The following is a 19643-nucleotide window of genomic DNA, read 5'->3' as shown; positions in this document are numbered from 1 at the left end:
TTAAAACATGTAATGCTCTGTAGACTCCTTTAAGAACAAGGCTTAGCCAGGCCTTCTATTGATGTTCTTTTGTTATTATTTGTATAACTGTTTTTTTAATTCTCTATCACTTTTAACAGTTTTAATGTTTATTGTGATTATTCCCAGTTTTCTGTATAAAGCGCTTTAAATAAACTTAACTTACCTATTTACTCGGGTATCGACAGGCCTATCTCCCCCTACTGGGTAGAATTCGTAGTAAAAAGTTGCAAAGACAATAATAAAACTCTTCCTTTGCGCTTCTCTACAGACAACACGGTACTGCCGCGTTGAATTATGGGACACAGAGTAAAGATGGAAGCCGCCACACAGAGCATGTCGAAGCGTCAATAACAAACAGTCTAAAGCGTTGCATGTTCGTAAGTGATCCTTAGCTGCGATATAAACAAAGGAGTCGAGTGGCATAAGATTCTGAACACGCGTGGAAACAGGTAATGGTCGAAACACTGACTTCAATGTAATGTGCTAGCTGAAGCTAAAGCTAAGGGTCACCGTAAAGATGGTTAAAGAAACTGATGCCGTGTTTAAAGAAGGAACAGTAAACTTTAAAAAATACTCTGAATTTTATGAGCGTTGACTTCAAGTTTCATCTAAATGATCTGTTAACAACTTCTGGCAGAAAACTGTGGACATGTCTCTGCTGGGAGGTCTGCTGAGAGCTGGGGCGTCCTACTGTCAGTCTGCTGGGACGCTGCTGCACACCGTCAGGACCATTTCTACAGGTGAGTTGTCTCACTGGTTCCAGTAGCAACTGGTAACCTGAACTCAGGAAGTAAAGCAAGTCGTCTATTACTCGGAAGATTTCTGGTTTGACCCCTGATTGCTTCGGCCAAAGTATCCTTGGAAATAAGACAATGCACTTGGCGCAGATTAAAACATGTTTGTACGAATGTCGGTGTGAATGTGACATTCTGCGTGTGCCTGCATGAATTTTCTTGATTTCAGTAACAAAAAACAAGTTAGACTCAAACTATCTTAGGGATGGGATCTCATGAAATCAAGCTTTCAAAGTTGTATAGGGATTTTAACTCTTTCCTCCTTGGACCCCTATTAGCCCTGTTTCTCTTTTCTGACCCGAGCGGTTTCTGTCATACAGTGGGGCAAAAAAGTATTTAGTCAGCCACCGATTGTGCAAGTTCCCCCACTTAAAATGAGGACAGAGGTCAGTAATTTGCACCAGAGGTACACTTCAACTGTGAGAGACAGAATGTGAAAAAAAAAAATCCATGAATCCACATGGTAGGATTTGTAAAGAATTTATTCGTAAATTAGGGTGGAAAATAAGTATTTGGTCACCTCAAACAAGGAAAATCTCTGGCTCTCACAGACCTGTAACGTCTTCTGTAAGAAGCTTTTCTGTCCCCCACTTGTTACCTGTATGAATGGCACCTGTTTGAACTCATCATCTGTATAAAAGACACCTGTCCACAGCCTCAAACAGTCAGACTCCAAACTCTGCCATGGCCAAGACCAAAGAGCTTTCGAAGGACACCAGGAAAAGTATTGTAGACCTGCACCAGACTGGGAAGAGTGAATCTACAATAGGCAAGCAGCTTGGTGTGAAAAATCAACTGTGGGAGCAATCCTCAGAAAATGGAAGACATACAAGACCACTGATAATCTCCCTCGATCTGGGGCTCCACGCAAGATCTCATCCCGTGGGGTCAAAATGATCATGAGAACGGTGAGCAAAGATCCCAGAACCACACGGGGGGACCTGGTGAATGACCTGCAGAGAGCTGGGACCAAAGTAACAAAGGTCACCATCAGTAACACACTACAACGGCAGGGAATCAAATCCCGCAGTGCCAGACGTGTTCCGCTGCTGAAGCCAGTGCATGTCCAGGCCCGTCTGAAGTTTGCCAGAGAGCACATGGATGATACAGCAGAGGATTGGGAGAATGTCATGTGGTCAGATGAAACCAAAGTAGAACTTTTTGGTATAAACTCAACTCGTCGTGTTTGGAGGAAGAAGAATACTGAGTTGCATCCCAAGAACACCATACCTACTGTGAAGCATGGGGGTGGAAACATCATGCTATGGGGCTGTTTTTCTGCCAAGGGGACAGGACGACTGATCCGTGTTAAGGACAGAATGAATGGGGCCATGTATCGTGAGATTTTGAGCCAAAACCTCCTTCCATCAGTGAGAACTTTGAAGATGAAACGAGGCTGGGTCTTCCAACATGACAATGATCCAAAACACACCGCCCGGGCAACAAAGGAGTGGCTCCGTAAGAAGCATTTGAAAGTCCTGGAGTGGCCTAGCCAGTCTCCAGACCTCAACCCCATAGAAAATCTGTGGCGGGAGTTGAAAGTCCGTGTTGCTCGGCGACAGCCCCAAAACATCACTGCTCTCGAGAAGATCTGCATGGAGGAATGGGCCAAAATACCAGCTACTGTGTGTGCAAACCTGGTAAAGACCTATAGTAAACGTTTGACCTCTGTTATTGCCAACAAAGGTTATGTTACAAAGTATTGAGTTGTATTTTTGTTATTGACCAAATACTTATTTTCCACCCTGATTTACAAATAAATTCTTTACAAATCCTACCATGTGGATTCATGGATTTTTTTTTTTTTCACATTCTGTCTCTCACAGTTGAAGTGTACCTCTGGTGCAAATTACTGACCTCTGTCATCATTTTAGGTGGGGGAACTTGCACAATCGGTGGCTGACTAAATACTTTTTTGCCCCACTGTATATAGGGCTTCCTGAACAAAATGACTAGATGTCCATCAGAAGTTAGTGGGGTTAATCTCTTCCTATGTGGTATTACTAGGGCTATTCATTAGAAAAACCTGGAACACATTTTAATGGTTGTTAAACTTAATCTTTTATTTTATGTGTGTATATATGGGATTCAAAACACATACAGGTGTGGGGGAAAGAGTTAAGATAGCTTGATAAATCAGAAAAAGGGGATTTTTGTCCAGTCAGTGCATAACCTCTCTAAATTTGATTTGAGTGGGAATTTCACTGTAATTTCACCCAAAAAAATGAGAGTAGGGGTTAAAAAGGGGAGGCATTTCTGTTGTTTGGGTTAAATTATGGTGACATGAATTGAACTTTTATTGTATTTATTTTTATTTTAAGGCATTTTAAGAGTTATAAGTTTGACAGATTTTTCTTTATATATTTTTCTCCAAATGCAGGGTAGTTTTAATGTAGGCTGGCCTCATTTAAGCACTGTTTTTGAGAGTAGTGCACAGACTGTGGATTTTATGTCACTCTTTACACTGTTAGTGTAATATGTGCCACTGTAAGGTAAAAAGTATGCACAGTTAGCATAAAATAAAAAAAGACCAGAAATTGTCCAATAGTCCAAAACTGCATATCTATCTATATCTATATATAAAAAAACATTTTCTCCACACCGAGTGTTTGTTGTTCAGAAATATCATCAGTGTCATTTACAGAAGCCTGAGTTGTTTCTTTGAAGCTGAGGCGGCAAAACTGCAACCCCAAGCCACCCTGTCATCACTCCGTCACTGCCAGTTAGTTGTGTTTACAACCTCTAGTTAACGACACTACCTCTCATGATCATCAACATCATCATCAGTTGTGAGAAAGAGGACATTGAAGCTATGATGCTGATGCGTGCTGTGATGGATATTCATGAATCATTCCCTCCATTCTCACTTTTTAGTCGCTCTCAGCTCAGTAGAAATGGGCCTACACTGCCCGACAAACACATGGTGTGTTAGCATATTCCATTCAATATCATGATGAAATGTTCACCGGGAACAGTTGGACACTTGTAGGATATAATTAAGATAACTTAGAGCAGATATTCCTTTTACTAGCTCATCTTTATCTGCCTGCTTCACTGAACATTCCACATTCCAACATGTTTTTATATGAGCATTTGTCGCATCTGATATTTTGTGTAGAAACATTTATGTGGACTCCAAAAAGACGACCTGCTTACTCTTTGCACTGCCTCATTTTATTTGTTCAAATAAAGTCACGCATGTTCGAATCATTTAAATGTCGTCCACAAGTCAGACCAGCACGATATGAACACGACCTTTTTAAAGCTCTAAGCAATTACACGTTACCAAATAAACAAGACAAAAAATTAGGTTCACATAGAAATTGAAGTCGTGAGCGACCTCTGCTGTCAAGAACAACAGTTATATTTTCCTCAACAAGAAACAGAACAAACTCAAACCACCCCGGACCTGCGGTGCACGAATCACACTTTTCCCATGAGTGTGTTTAAAAAGCTTCTCTGGTATCTATTGAGTCATTAGTAAACATCTGTTCCAATATGGCTACCTGGTAAAGTTATTCTTATAATTTTCTAGTAACCTGGATGTTAAATATTTTCAAATAATTTAATTGTCTGGGAGTAGAAGAAATGTTATGTGTTTATTTGTACTGTATGTATGGAGCCATATATATGCTGATTCATTGAGTCTGTGAACAACATGGTGCATAAAGTGTACATTAGCTTTTGTATTTGATACCTTTGATTTGAATCATTTAATGTGAATGAGCACATCGAGTAATCTGCAAATTGTTTAGAGAACAAAATAGACTATTTTCCCCAAATGTGAACAAGCACTTTGTGCTACTGTGTGCTGTTTTCAGGTACATGCTGTCAGATCAGGATGCACGCCATCCCTCAGCCGAAAAAGGTGGACAGATGGACTGAGAAGAGGAGCATGTATGGAGTTTATGATAACATAGGAATCTTGGGTGAGTATCCTCAGCATCCAAGAAAATTAAGAGGATGTACTGTACAACTGTTGGATGGTTAGTTTGCTGTTTCTAAGTCATAATGAGTAACTTAACTTGTCTTAAGGGCTGTGTGCGTGTGCGTGTGCGCGTGTGCGTGTGTGCATACAGTCTTACAGTATTCTCAACATCCGCACAGTAAATTGGCAGGAGATGGTGTGATAAGATAAGCTGGGTATGAGCGTAGGTGAACAAATCTATGATGATCCGACATTTAATCTGATATGGTGCCTTGCTTTGCTGTTCATTTGACCAGTTTTGCCTCTCCCACAGCACACTTTTTTTTCTTTCACATAAACTGTCTCTCTCTCTTCGTGCTCTTTCTACAGGGGACTTTAAAGCTCATCCTAAAGACCTAATTGTTGCCCCCTGCTGGCTGAAAGCTTTCAAAGGTAATGAACTGCAGCGGGCAATTAGAAAAAAGAAGATGGTGGGAGACAGAATGATGACTCAGGACAGGCACAACTTGGAAAAGAGGATACGCTTCCTCTATAGACGCTTCAACCGCACTGGCAAACATCGCTAATGCTGAACAAAGTGCAGAGCAGCCAAGAAGGACTGTGTCAGTCTGTTGGTGTGATTTCATGCTGTCACTGTGCTCTGTTTCCATTTTTCTAGGTTATTGTGTGTTTCAGACTGAATGTGCATTATTCATTTCTTATCAGTAACTGATTCAAAATAAATGCTACTAAAACCTGAAAATAAATTTTAAATGGACTGGAATTTGTGGCTTTTTATTCCTCGAGACCCAACGAACATTCAGATAAAGCTGAACTAGTCAGTCTGTAATTAAAAATGATATCATGGGATTACTTCGTGAAAATAGGCTCTAGTGCAAAAGTCAGAAAAAGCTTAGGATGAAATGACCTGTTGAAGTAACTGATAAATTCAGACGTTTAATACAAAAATCATTTGGAGGGTTTCTTGAGTTAGTTTGAGGTCTGAGAAACTTTCAGAGCTTTAACTTTTATCAAGTGAAGCGAGTAATAGTTTCACCTTGTAAAGGACCTTGAATGACTAGTCTTTGTGCTGTGTGAATACATTTGCCTCGCCTGTTGATCATCTCGTTATCGCAGTAAGCTGATGGGTAAGTTTGGGTCCTGATTGTACTATGATGTTACTTTGGCATGTGCCACCGAAGGTATTACATTGTTACAAACCAAGCTTTTAGCCAAGGTCCTCCACAATAGAAGTGTTAGTGTGCTCTGCAAACTTGCTCCCCAAACTCCCCCAAGCTAATCCAATACAGGTTTCACAGAAGCCACAGGACAGCCTCAGAGTTTCTGTGGGGTTGGTGTTTTTTTGTTTGTTCGTTTTTTAGGATCAAAATATTAGGCAGATGGTTTTAATGTTATGTCTGAAACAATGGAAATGCCTAAACATAATGCACATGATCTACCATTTCAAGGCTAATGGGACTCCATTGTCTGAGAAGAGTTTCAGTGAGACAGTGGACTCTGCATGCAGCAATTTTCTCCTACTCCAGAGCACTGCTGAGCTCGCTCATTGGTGTTCAACCATAAGAAGGCTTTTTCCCACACTCCAGTTCACTCCCAGGGTGTTTGATAGGGTGGAGGTGGAGGCTCAGTGCAGGTGAAGTTCCTCATGTGGGCACTTGTGTTAAAACAGGGAAAGCACTTCCCCAGTGTGCAAAAAAACATCTGTCTCCATAGTGTCATGGGACAAAAAGCAAATGTATTTGCAAAACAGATTACTTCTTAATTTTTCTCCATATACGTCATCAAATTTTGAATAAACTCTTCAAAGCTGTTCTTGCAGCTTAGACAAATGCAAGTTATTGTAAGGAACCTTGAAAAGGTCACATTTAGTCTCAATGAGACTAAATGTGACATCCTAAACAAGACCTTTTGGACATACTGCTTAACTGTAATTTTCTTTTTAACATCTGAAGAGCGTCACATTCTAGTATGTTTCACTTCATTGCTCTACTGACCTTTTTTATTTCCCGCGAGGCTTTTTCTAACTCCGCTCACTTTAATATGCATAAGATTAGATTCAAAATATAAGCATAGTAGAGGTAGGCTCAGATGTAGGACTCCATTAGTTTTCAAACGAAAGCCGTTGCAAAGGGAAATGGGATACAGGATCAGAAAGAGGAGGGAGCTGGGAGAATCCCAGGCCAGGGAGGAAACAGTCGAGTCAACACTCTGTAGGCATTCACGGTACCGCAGTGTCGTCCCGCCGCCCTATCCGACACAGAGCTGCAGTACTGCAAAGTGTGAGGGGAGAGAGAGGGAGGGAGGGGGTGCCGCACTGTCGTTACGAGTCCAAGTGGTGAAGGCAGGAGCAGAGACGCATTATTGCAGTTGCCCACAGAGCCACTTTGCACGGACAAAACTCGCGTACCTCGCATACAGCGCGCAGTGAGAGAGAGAGTGAAGGAGGCAATCAGAGACAACCGATTTCCTGTGACTTCACTTTCCCCCTTTATTGTTGTTATTATTATTATTTTATTTCAATCGCAGGTATTCTGTCAGTAGCTTTCAGAAGAGGCAACTCAACAACCAGCCAATCAGTGCTGCGTCTCAGGATCTAGGAGGGGAGCATCACTTGGAGGAGCCGGATGCAGCTCTGCAAGAATACAAACATCCGTGGATTTCTTTTGCATGGATTATAATTTGGAAGTACTTCCTTCCTGAGCTGGCATCGCTCCTTTTTCATTCCCTGCCCACTAATCTGGTCACACAGTGAATTATCACCCGACCTGTATACGTGTCTCAGTATTGCAGTACTTTTGGTGACGGCTTGCAGTATAAAAGCATCGCTAGAAGATCGGCTCCACTGCGCCAAGAGCCTCCGCCTCAGTTTACTGTCAGTGCGCCACTTCAGTCTGTTTACTAATTAAGCATCTGGACTTTCCTTTGCACACGTGCCTCCGCTTTTTCGTCTCTTCTGTCTTTTTGGGGGTTTTTTCTCTCTCGCTTTGTACTTCAGACCCTCCTGCCTCACAGCCAGTCACCCCTCCTCCGCTGCCCGTGAGTCAGTTCAAACAGCTGCATAGAAGATGTGAGTATTAATGCGGCTTTTCCATTGCGCTCTTAAAAAAATGAAAAGAAAAGAAAAAAAAAAACAACAAAAGCAGATATCTAATATGTGGTGGCGGAAGAACCCACATTGAAACGTGTTCATTTCTTTATTTTCTTCCACTGGCGGTCCGAAGTGAGATGATTTACTTTCAGCTTGAAGGGTTTTTGCTGACGCAAGCGAAAAATATTCCATCACTGCTTCGCTGAATTATGTATTCAGAGGTTGACTTCTGTCTCATACAAAGCCCGAGACGGGGCTGAATGAGTTGTTTTGGATGTTTTTGTGTCAGATTTAATAGAAAGCAGCGTGTTTTGTGGTGCTGGATGAGTTACAAGGTTTTTGTGGGACTTGGGGGTCATCATCTGTTTAATGCTGTAAAACGTGAATTTTTAAAGGAAACTGGGTTATCAGTAGCTTCCTTAATGCAGAATTTCTCTTAAAAATATTGTAAATTTTCATCCTGCAGGAGTTAGTTTATCATATATTAAACTGGCAGCTGCCTCTGCAGAGGTTTTTTGCTCAGGTTTAATTGTCCTTCCTCTCCCCTCCTGCTGGATTAACCGTTTCCTCAGTTCTGCCTCACCTTTTCTTTTCACTTCCAACCATCTCTCTGTAATCCATCATGAGCAACATCTGCCTTCTCTTTTTCTTCCTCCCCAAAACGTTCTCTCTCTTTACTCATCCACCGCCATCCTGTGGCCTACATAGCTTTTTTAAAAACCTCTCCCCCACTCTCTCTTATGCGCCCCTTTCTCACTGACACATCTCTGCCTACGTTTGCGATTTGCAGGTTCCCTTCCTGCAAATTACACTCTTGACTCTTTCAAGCCTTTAGACAGGGCATTTTTCCTTCTCAGCATATTTCAAGTTTCTTTTCAGATTTTTATAAAAACCTATCCATTGTTGAATGTGAAATGTTCTGACTTCATCCAATTCTTTCTCTCACAAAACTCTCATTGTTGTGCTTGGTCAGGTCTGCCCCAGATGCTGCCCCACCAGCTGGAGCTCCTGGAGCTCCAGGTGCCCCTGGCGCAGATGGAGCCCCAGCTGGCGCACCTCCTGGCCCTCCCAATACCAGCAGCAACCGCAGGCTACAACAGACTCAGGCCCAAGTGGAAGAGGTGAGCTGTTCTGAGCTTCTGGGTCAGAATGCATTCTGTGTAGAAAGTCACTGATGTAAAATATGTATGAGCAACAAACTGCAGAAGAATTACCACTTACGAAAACGACATTCCCATCTATTTTCCTCCTTTACTACCCCCCCCCCCCCCCCCCCCCCCCAAAAAAAAAAATGCTCTCTCATCCTTGCTGGATTGGTCTAGGTGGTGGATATCATGCGGGTGAATGTGGACAAGGTTTTGGAAAGGGACCAGAAGCTTTCAGAGCTGGATGACAGAGCGGACGCTCTCCAAGCTGGAGCCTCCCAGTTTGAAAGCTGCGCAGCCAAGCTAAAAAACAAGTACTGGTGGAAGAACTGCAAGGTGGGCGCATTACTGTGGCTCCTTTACACAGATTGGTAAAACAGAGAGAAACCTATGGTATCATCTGACTTAGAATGAACAAATTCCTATTAGTATGTGTTCTGGCATGCAGAGAGAATAGAGGACAACATAGGAATTTGTTAATGAGCTGCTGTAGAGCACTGAAGTGATACCTCAGGGGAAATGGGAGAAAGGCATCTGCTATTGTGGAGTTTTCACTCTAAACACTGAGGGGATTGTATAACTAAGCCACAACAAACACAAAGAGCCTTTTAAGTGTCATAATTGTTTTGTTTTGTGGTTCAGATTGGTTTCTATTCTGTTTGAACATAGCGAAACCCTAAAAACACAGCTTCGTGTATTCTTCTGTAAAAGGATGAAGTCTAAAATTTTCATCTCTTTTTTTCAGATGATGATCATGATGGGTATCATTGGAGTTATTGTGGTTGGAATCATATTCTGTAAGTAGTTTCATTCTGACACCGATGCAAAAATTTCCACAATTAACTGATTACTTTCAAAATGTAGATAATCATCATGCGTCGACTTCCCACTCAGCATGGCTATTTCCACTTGCACACGTGAGAAATTTAGAAATCACTAATACATCAGTGTTAGAACTGATACTGATGGGGTTTTTTATTAATGTAAAAAAAACCCCATCAATATTATACATATAAGACAACACTAGCATAATATTATTTCGTCTTTAACAACCCCACATTCCTGCATAAGGAGAGGTCAGTGTGTCCTCTGCCCGTTTAGTTTTAATGACGTGTTGCCAGACCCATTAAACTAATTACTTCTTTCCCTCTCTCTTTAATTCACAGTATACTTCTTCCACTGAGCTCAGCTCATCAGTACAGATGAATATGGACTTGAGGATAATATGAGAGGGGAGAGGCAAAAAAAGAAACCCAAGCGCTGCTCCTCAATTTTGTCAGTCCTCTCCTTCCTCTCTTCACACAGTCTTCCATCAAACCATCTTGCACTTAAACATTACATTAGTGTTTATAGATGTCTCTGCTCTCTTCGTCCTCTTTCCCTCCCTTTCCTTGCTGCTTTCTTCCACTGTTTTGACTTGAACTCTTGCTCACTCTCCGCTGCCTCTGCACCTCATGTATTATTGAAGGACACAGCAGGCAGAGTCAAAAGAGGAAGGAAGGAAGAAAAGGAAAGAAGGTAGAGGGAGAACACGTGGGGCTAAGCACGCTGGTGGGGGGTGTACAGAAGAGTCTTTCTACACCGAGTACGCCAAAGCTTATTCATATGACGTTTTTTTGAGAGTTCAACATTTGTAAATTGATACTGACATGCATAACTAACACACATCTTCTGTCTGCTACTTCCACAGTTGCTACTTACTAACACAAGGTCATGTTAGATTAAGATTATGCTAGTTTCTGTTGTTTGTGCTTGTGTGTATCTGTGATCCAAAGCATTGTAGCTAAAAGCTTTCTTCCACTTTTACCTGGTAGGCTTTGATTGGTATTTTTTTCCCTTTCCTGTCTAACTTTCACTCACTTAAGTCTTTTTTTTCTGCAACCTCCAGTGATAACAAGAAAAGAGAAATGCAAAATAGGGAAAGAGACTGTGTGAGAGTTTAGGAAAGGAGGAAGTGATTCAGGGAAAGGTAGTAGGAGTACTGCAACACATTTCTACTGCATAAATAGGTAAAAATTTAAATCCGGACTGAAAAAGCAGAATGTTTATACCACAGGCATAGAGGTGGCATTTTAGTAATAATATGCACAGCAATTAAGTCACACGAGCAGGCACTTACAGACAATCCAACGAATACATGAACTAACTGCTTCAGTCCAGAGGAAGGCCTCTTAATTCTGATTTGCAGAGAGTCCCAGCCATAGACAGATGAATGTGTAGCGCCACATTTCAAACAGGTAGAGACATATAGTTATTTTGAGAGTTGTGCTGTCAAAGTGTTTAATTGTTGTTTAAGTTGTCCAGAAAGCAGGAAAAGAGGAAAGAGGATATGATTTTAGAAACCCTGAGCCACCTGGTCGTCCCACCGTCACTGCTGACTCACATAAAAGCACCCATCTGTCATCGACAGTATGATAACGGCCAGTGTGAAGCTTTTGTTTCTAACCTGCATGGCAAACGGTGTCCGTAGTTTTGCCTTTTTGTGTAACCTGTGTATCTGCCATTTCTGAACCTTACTGCCGACTGTACATTTTTTTTCTTAGTGGTTTAAAGGACCTATGTACAATGTCTTTCTGATCTGATAATTACTGCTTATGCAATGCAACAATGCTCAAGAGTTTGCCAACATTTTGTTAAGATCACTTGTGTTGGACAGTAAAATAATATCCAGAGACTGCAAACAAACTGCTACTGTAGTGAAAAATGAAAACTTAGTATTATTCGTGTTGTATGAGTAGAACTATAGTACACATCTGTCAGTTTACGCTCCTGAAAACAGGTTTATAAATTCTTTCAAGTTTTTTGAGGGGCTGTAGGATATGAAGTTTATTTTCCTTACTTTGGACTGATATTCAGGGTTGATAAAACGCAAAGGGCATTTATGCATAATTGTAGCGGTTAGCCAAAATTATCTAATGATACTGTGCAGTAATATTATTAGATAGTTAACATGGTTCATGAGAAGATGTTTTGTGATTTACTTGGAACTACTGGAAGAGATGCAACTGGATTTAGGAGAACAAATGCATGTTTACCACTTTTTGCTGATGCCAATAAAGAAATCATGAAGTGACTACATACTGACTTTGATTATATCCTTTGGTCGTGTTATAGCATCTAAAAAACTAAAAGACTATAATGAAAAGTTTTTTCCTCAACAAAATCAAAATTTTCATAATTTAATTTCTTTATATATTTGACATTAATTGTAATATTCTAAGCCTTTATCGTTTTACTTTTGATGTTTAGGTCTCAAAAATCAGAAATCCACTTTCACAAATTATTAGAATATTTCATTTAGAGTTTGAGTAAATTATTAGTCACACAGTATACTGTAAATAATATGCATCTTTTGTTCTAGTTCAATACACACAACCACAATCATGGGGAAGATTGCTGGCGTGATTGTTGTCCAGATGATGATCATGAGCAGCCTCTATACGGAGGGCAAGCCACAAGATGTCACTGCTGAAAAGGCTGGCTGTTCACACAGTGCTGTAAAGAAGCATCTTTATAGAAAATTGACTGCAAGGGAAAATTGTGGCAAAAGCGACAGAGGTGACTCCAGGTTTGAGAGGATTGTTAAGAAAGGTTGGTTCAAAAACCTGCAAGAGCTTCACAAGGAGTGGATGGAGGTCTCTGTCACCACACAGATGTCTTTAGGAAATGAGTTCCAATGTCAAAAGTGTCTTTTTGGTCTTCTGGTAAAAAGAGAAGAAATGGACTGTTGCTCCGAAGTCCTCTTGTCAGATGAAAGTCAATTTTCCAGTTCTTTAACACTTGCCTCACAGGATCTGGGTTCGAGTCCACTGTCTGACCAGGGATCTTCTGCGTGGAGTTTGCATGTTCTCTCTCTGTTTATGAGGATTCTCCCACGTGGCTCCCACGTGGCTCCCACAGTCCAAAGACATGTAATTATTGGGGTTAGGTTAATTTGGTGAGTCTAAATTGTCCATAGGTGTGAGTGTAAATGGCTGCCTGTCTTTCCGTGCTAGCCCTGTCCAGGCTGTACCCAACAACTATGGTAGCTGAATAGGCTCCAGCCTCCCCGGGATTCTGACAAGGATGAACAGAAGAGAATGGATGGATTTACCTTACAAGATAAAGCACCTTGAGACTTTTGTTGTAATTTGGTGCTATAGAAATAAAATGTAATTGCACTGAGGGGTTTATTATGAACAGCATGAAGCTTTTCATGATGTTGTATTTTTTTAATGACTTCAATCAATTCCACAATGTACAAAGATTGATCAGTGGAAATTCCTTAACCATTGTCACAGTATTACATAATCCTTCTATATTACAGGTACAATAAAATAAAATAAAATCATACAAAAACTGAAGGGAGGATAAAACAAATATATATATAGTACCAAAAATAAGAAGTATAACAAAAACCTTCTCAAATTCCCACTTTAAGTATAATAATCTACATTTATTGGGTCTATGTACCATCTTTCACTGACGTTACACACCAAGTCACAAATTCAAACTAAGGCTTGTATGGCAGCATCACTCCATCCTCCTTAAATGTCACAGGGAGCATCAGGATCTCCACTAGAATATAAAACAAAGTTCTGCCAGGCTTCTAAATTATTGAATGCACAGTAAATTCAGCAGGTAAGTGGGATTTAAGAGGCTGTGATTGTTTAAATAGTCATACCAATTTTTCAGTAGAGTCACAGAAAAAAAACAACCCTTTCCCACTTTATATTGATCAAAAAAAAAAAAAGTCTAAATAAGCCCCAAATACTCAAAGCATAATTTTACATTCAAGGAAAAACAACTTTATGTTCATTTAAGGTGCTTTCAATATTGTTGCTCTTTTAAAAAAATAATTTCTGGGCCTTTGTGGGCTCCTGGGAAAAAATATAAAGTAAATAGTTTACAAAAATATTACAGAGACCATGTCTCAGGTAATAAATACTCATAGTGCAATTGCACTATTAGCTGCTTTCAAATACAAATCGTGTGGACCTTTCATGTCTGCAGAAGATGAAAATGCCTACTGCCCCTACACACCATTATTTTCTACCTGCAAACAACAGCCCCCCCGACAACAACCATACTGAAAGCTGTGAAGGGAATAATTCCATGTAAGGGAGTTTGCTACTGTATAATTGCAGTGTTATCGTATATGAATAAAATGTGTACTGTTGGTGAATAACATAGTTTGGGATGTGATCTGTGGGTTTTAATGCAATTTAGCATATTGCAAGCTTCAAACTTGCATAGTGCAAAAATAGGTTGGTATTAAAAATAATAAACAAAAAATGTATCATGTATAGAAATTTCACAGCTATGTCATAAATAGATCGGTTACCATATGCATAGCTTTCACCCCCCCCAAAAAGTTTTTTGTACGGAGCAAAATTTTTTCCCAAATGTTTACAAATGATATATAAATTAAACGTAAATTAAGATTTACAAATGTGCACAATGATTAAAATTTTCACTACTTGGGTGCTCGATCCACACATAAATAAACAGAACAGCTCATTACACTGGACTAGGAAACATACATAGATGCCATATAGTAACCTAGATTGTTATCCATATCAACTTAATCATATATAATCAAAATATACAAGAAATTGTCAGCACCTGTGGATTCACTTCAGAGGACGAGCCATAGAGATGTCTCTCCACCCTACATAATCCATAGTAACTAAAACAAGCACACATATGAATCCACTGGAACCCCAGATGTACCAGTTGTTTTCTCTAGCACTTGAACACAGCTTACATTTGTGGAACTATGTGAACATCACAATGTGAAGTCTCAAACCCTCACTGTGCATATCAGAGGATTCATGCATGCATATTTAAAGATCTGTATGTGAGAATATAAAGAATGTTACAGGAAACTTTCTAAAAGTACAAATTATCAAATTTATAAAGTCGAACTGTAAAATTTGTGTCCTGACTGTTTATTCAGGTTTGATATATCCATTTGTAAATTAGTTTTCCATGTGTTCCAATTCCTCTGTATTTGTGTGTGGATTAGAGCATGTGAGTCTTCAAAACTTACAAATCATTGTACACATTTATAAATTTTAGTATACACCTGTTGATCACATATTACACATTTGTAAACCTCCTGAGACTAATTTTATTCTATACTTTTGTTTTTCAGTTTCTAGAAAGCTGGAAGAGTTGAACAAACCAGTGGAATACCTAAAAAAAAATAACTTAAACACTAAAATGACACAAAGAAACTTTCTAGTCTCCAGTCACGATGATGTAAGTGAAATTTATCCCATGACCTGATAGAAGAAAAGTACAGTGATGATCAGGAAGCCCAGTATCCACCAATAGGAATCTGCGGAGACACACAAAGGTTTTGTGGATAAGGTTAACATCAGACATAAATACAATCACCCTCATAATAGAAAAAAAATGTTTACACTGTTTCTGAAATAAATTGTCATGTTGAATTCATCCACAAAGTCAACCAAAGTGTTGTGCATCAAGGGTGCTAAAAGTGATCTGTAAATTGTTACATTTGTAACACGTCAAGGCCCCAAATGCCAACTGAAAATGTGGAAAACACCTGGTTTAACTACAACTGCCAGTTTCTATATGATTGAACCAAAACTTCCACTGTAGGATTTTGTTAGCTCAGGACCGAACCAGAGTTTTTTTCTATAGAAAAATATAAAAATAGCAATGTCAGACTTGTCATCTATTTATATTCCACTCTCAGCAAGATAATGAAAACCCTTTGATAATGGTAAAAAAAATTTTTTTAAAAGTGTTAAATAGATATACATACTAGGCTCAGGAGGTTCCACCACCACACTAACAAAGAGCGGTTCTTCTAGAGCTGTGTGGGAGACCTTGCAGATGATTTTGGTTCCTGGGACGGTGGTGGGAGGCACAGCTATGTGAGAGGACAGGGTGAACGTTCCATCACCGTGCTGCCGATGACTGGACAGGGAGCCCTGATCTATAAAGAGCTGTGGCTCTGTGTCCGTAGGAGAGAGGGAAAACCACTCAATCTAAAAAACAGAAAAGAGCAGAGAATTATGACCTGTCATTCAATTAAATGTAGCCTTAGGAGCTAGTGCAATTCAAAAGGACACAAATGAATAAATATGGAAGATAACTTATTATCAAAACAGCAAATAAAGACACTTTTCATTAACAAGATGAAGAGCATTGGTACGTTTAAAAATATCTACACTTTCAGGCGTCCTTAGAGAGACTTTGAGAGAGAGGCTGGTTTAAGGCCTGCAATAACTTCTCTATTAAATTCCTCTATTTCATTGTGATTGAGAAAAAAATCTCCTTTCATAAACATGATAATATATTAAAGTTACTAATAAGATTGGTGTTTAAAAGGATGGTGTTACAAAACAGTAATGGGTAACAGTTACATCTCAAAACACAGTTACTGACGTGAGAATCCAGTGGGTAGTATTTACTGCTGTGACAACTTAATTTCTGGGACGAACTTGACTTTAAAACCAACTTCTCGACTGAGAGGGAAACATCTGGAGGTTCTATGGGGGAAAAGTAAGAGAGAAGAATTAACAGAATATCAAAGAAAACAACGGCTGAGGATTAAGATCAGAGTGAAACTTACGAATAATGCGAAGTTGAACGACCTGCTGGGAGTGGAAAGGACCAAGACTGACTGTACAGATGTAGGTCCCCTCATCTCCAACCTTCAGCGTGGTCAGAGTCAAAGACGCGTTACCCTCACCAACAACCTGGGCAGCATTTATGCTTGAGCCGGCCCTCTCACCGTCCACTAAACAGACAGAATAATAATTGTTTGATGTTTCTTCAGTTCGTGCTCTTCACATCATCTCCACATGTGTGCTTTAATGGCATCTGCCTGTCTGTCAGTAATTCAGCAAGACTAAACTACAGAGCAGAATTTCATGAATACACAGAGGTGAATTGTGGGTAAAGGACGAAGATATTTAATTCCTAAATGACCTCCTTTAAAACTATAAGATAAATGTATTTTTAAAGGAGGCATGTAAAAGGCATGTAAAAACTTTATGTAATTAAAATCCAAATCTAGTTATATGTACACTGACACTGGAGCTGGTGCAGGACTGAGATCACCCACTGTCCCTGTGATTTCATATGTTTTAACAGTTCTTCTGAGGTCCTGAATTATTTATAAAATAACAAACTTGTACACCTATTTAAAATCTATTTATTCAAATACAACTACAAGCAGCAATGTGGGGTACAAAAAGGGTGAAGGTGAAATTATCTTCATTTTACAGGTGGCAATAGTAGTAAGACAGATGCATTTTGTTTTTTCAGTGGTTTTTTGTTTTGTTTTGTTTTTTGTTTGTTTGCTTGTAATCTTTAAATACATCCATAAAGTTTGGTTCCAATACCATAAAAATCTTTTCATATGACCTCACTTCCTGTTTGCTAGCTTCTCCACGGATGAATATTTTTTAAAATCTCAAATAACCTTTGAGTTAACTTTCTGATAACTTTTTGTGGCAACTTTACAGAAACATAGTAAAAATGCTAAGATGCTAAAGGTCATCTTTGGTGACAACAGGCCTGAAATAAAAGTCAAAAATTGACATTATAGTCTCCTTTCCACTTGTCTCAATACCATTATCTAAACAATTAATAAAAATCAGACATTTGGTTCAAAACTTACATACATAAAGAAACCCATGGCTAGAAACTCACTGAAAACATTCAGAAGACTGTCACTAAAATGATCCTCCTAAGATCACTAGAAACAATCATTCAAAGCCCCTTTTTTTAAACATATATTTGTAAAGTGGGATGCCACTATTGAACTATCACCATCCTGAGTAGCATCAGTCTTAAAGCCATTAAAATAAACAGTGTAGGTTCTCATTGCCAAACCCTGCATTACACATGCAGATACACCTGCTAACACCTACAATGCTCACCTATCGTGCTGCCTTCTGTATCATCCAGCGCCCTCTTCATTTCAAGCACCTTCCTGCCTTTACCTCTGTGCTGCAGACGCCACTCAATGCCCACTTCCTGTGCTAATGGCGTGTCCTGCTGCTTGAAGCCACAGTTGAGGAGAACATCACTTCTCAGAGGGGCAGACACAGACTTTATGTGGGTGAACACCACAAATATCACTGAGGGGTAGAAAACATTTGAGGATGATGTGTAATCTAAGAAAACCATATAAAGCTCCTTCGTATAAAATGTGATATTAAACTATGGATCTCACAGTCGGTAAGCAGAGTTCCTGACTGGCTGAGAGGAAGAGCCAGCTTGCTTTGCATCAGGGTTGACTCGTCTTTCTCCACCTTCAAGGTCTCCAGAATCAGCGCAGTGCTGAAGTCAACCTCATCCACACTGAGGGACACCATGAAAAAGACCCGATCTGAGTTTTCCTCGAATCCCCGAGGAGAGTAACTACTTAATTCGCACATCACTTCCTGCTCATTGCAGTCTGCATGGAGCAGCACGTTTGCATTGGGGATCTCAGGAGATGATACTGTTACAAAGAATAAGAGAAGTTCATCACAGAGTCCTGCTTACATTAGAGGAAACTTTGCACAAAGAGGTGGCAAGGGAAAAACCTTTGGCCTCAAACAGGAGGAGGTCTGGATCAGGGATGGAGGGAGGAACAAACGGAGTGAGTTCTTCGAGTGATTCGTCCGGGCCCACAGCAACATCTCGTAAAATAAGAGTGGCTGGAGTCCGAGTGAAGTGACCGCCTCCCATTCCACCAAGTCCAGCTCCCTCCTCCACCAGAGTGCAGGTGAGTACCACATCTGCAACTCCATCAGCTGAAGAAACAAGAAGAAGAACAGTTCTTAAAAATCTTAGTGCACCAGCATTTAAGATAGAACCACTGTCTGGACTAATAGAGAGAAAAGATCAGAGAGCTCAGGTGTTTCGGTATATTGAGCCCTTCTATTATTCTGCTGCCATTTTAACCTAAATACTGTTAATTAGAGGTTCAGAAAATACCCACTTTTCTCAGAGCTCTTCGGTTATCAGCAAATACTTCTGTCAAAAGCTTTAATGTCGAGCTCACAGTCACGTCTCTACAGTCAGTGCTTAATCAATGAGATTTATGCTCTTACCATAAACGCACGTCATGAGGTATCCAGTTAAAATGACTTTAATAACCATCATCATCCCCACCATAGTGCAAGTGTTCCCAGTTTTTTTGTAAATTAAAATTAGAAGGATATCAAATAACTGCTGAGTGCACCACAGCACTTTCACTTTTGATTTCAACAACTACCACCGCATTATTCAGGAGTTTACTGCCTAGAGTTGTTTATATCCGTTCTTCACTCCATCGATGGCGATCATCATAGGTGCTGGACTTTAAATTTAACGCAATCTAAAAGTAAACAATAAAGGCAGTTCAAGAGTCTGTGCAGCTGTTTCTTTGTCAGGAGCATGCGCACTGTAGCAGTGGGTGGAATGAAAGTGAAAGCGAACAGGCAGGATCGCCCAATGACAGAACAGAGGTCCGTCGTCAGTCAATGCGGAAACAAGCACACACGCTCATTTTAACGTAAATCGACAACATAAATAAAATATATGGATGAATGAATTAATAATTAAATAAATAAATCTTCTTTTGTCTGTTTGGTTTTAGGGTTACCAAAGTGGATCATGGATAGGGACAGGGACTGGACATCCATGCTTTGTCCAGTCCACACAAGCATGTCTCC

At 39.9% G+C, this 19643-nt stretch overlaps 3 protein-coding genes across 3 annotated transcripts; 2 read left to right on the top strand and 1 right to left on the bottom strand.

Annotated features, from left to right (window-relative positions):
• The first annotated feature begins 292 nt into the window (after positions 1-292).
• Positions 293-5498, top strand: mrpl51 (mitochondrial ribosomal protein L51). Its single transcript, XM_086311443.1, has 4 exons — positions 293-470; positions 659-761; positions 4637-4744; positions 5113-5498. The coding sequence occupies exons 2-4, from the start codon at positions 671-673 to the stop codon at positions 5307-5309; spliced, it is 396 nt and encodes a 131-aa protein (XP_086167569.1). The 5' UTR covers positions 293-470; positions 659-670; the 3' UTR covers positions 5310-5498.
• Positions 5499-7060: 1562 nt separating this feature from the next.
• LOC147319104 (synaptobrevin-like) lies at positions 7061-12049 on the top strand. The gene is made up of 5 exons (XM_086311440.1): positions 7061-7810; positions 8805-8952; positions 9154-9312; positions 9722-9773; positions 10143-12049. Coding segments are annotated over exons 1-5 (378 nt in total). The 5' UTR covers positions 7061-7808; the 3' UTR covers positions 10160-12049.
• Positions 12050-13179: 1130 nt separating this feature from the next.
• On the bottom strand, positions 13180-19353 carry tapbpl (TAP binding protein like). The gene is made up of 8 exons (XM_086309976.1): positions 19041-19353; positions 18531-18740; positions 18176-18445; positions 17880-18080; positions 16565-16732; positions 16378-16481; positions 15752-15977; positions 13180-15298 (listed from the first exon to the last, which is right to left on the bottom strand). The coding sequence occupies exons 1-8, from the start codon at positions 19102-19104 to the stop codon at positions 15231-15233; spliced, it is 1311 nt and encodes a 436-aa protein (XP_086166102.1). The 5' UTR covers positions 19105-19353; the 3' UTR covers positions 13180-15230.
• Positions 19354-19643: the final 290 nt, after the last annotated feature.

This window comes from Aulonocara sp. 'chitande type north' Nkhata Bay, linkage group LG11, assembly GCF_057382095.1.
Source record: "Aulonocara sp. 'chitande type north' Nkhata Bay isolate Kocher_YH1m ecotype deep benthic linkage group LG11, A_spYH_male_GT1.1, whole genome shotgun sequence".
Classification (NCBI taxonomy): Eukaryota; Metazoa; Chordata; class Actinopteri; order Cichliformes; family Cichlidae; genus Aulonocara; species Aulonocara sp. 'chitande type north' Nkhata Bay.
Note: the sequence above shows the minus strand (reverse complement) of the source record. Positions and strands in the feature narration are given on the sequence as shown.

Excerpts from the sequence above, each read along its gene's own strand:
- mrpl51 (XM_086311443.1), top strand. The coding sequence starts at position 671 with ATGTCTCTGCTGGGAGGTCTGCTGAGAGCTGGGGCGTCCTACTGTCAG. Across the intron at positions 762-4,636 it reads CGTCAGGACCATTTCTACAG|GTACATGCTGTCAGATCAGG; the intron begins GTGAGTTGTCTC and ends TGCTGTTTTCAG. Across the intron at positions 4,745-5,112 it reads TGATAACATAGGAATCTTGG|GGGACTTTAAAGCTCATCCT; the intron begins GTGAGTATCCTC and ends CTCTTTCTACAG.
- LOC147319104 (XM_086311440.1), top strand. Across the intron at positions 8,953-9,153 it reads CTCAGGCCCAAGTGGAAGAG|GTGGTGGATATCATGCGGGT; the intron begins GTGAGCTGTTCT and ends GGATTGGTCTAG. Across the intron at positions 9,313-9,721 it reads ACTGGTGGAAGAACTGCAAG|ATGATGATCATGATGGGTAT; the intron begins GTGGGCGCATTA and ends TCTTTTTTTCAG.
- tapbpl (XM_086309976.1), bottom strand. The coding sequence starts at position 19,104 with ATGGTGGGGATGATGATGGTTATTAAAGTCATTTTAACTGGATACCTC. Across the intron at positions 18,741-19,040 it reads CCTCATGACGTGCGTTTATG|CTGATGGAGTTGCAGATGTG; the intron begins GTAAGAGCATAA and ends TTGTTTCTTCAG. Across the intron at positions 18,081-18,175 it reads AGGAACTCTGCTTACCGACT|TGATATTTGTGGTGTTCACC; the intron begins GTGAGATCCATA and ends TCTACCCCTCAG.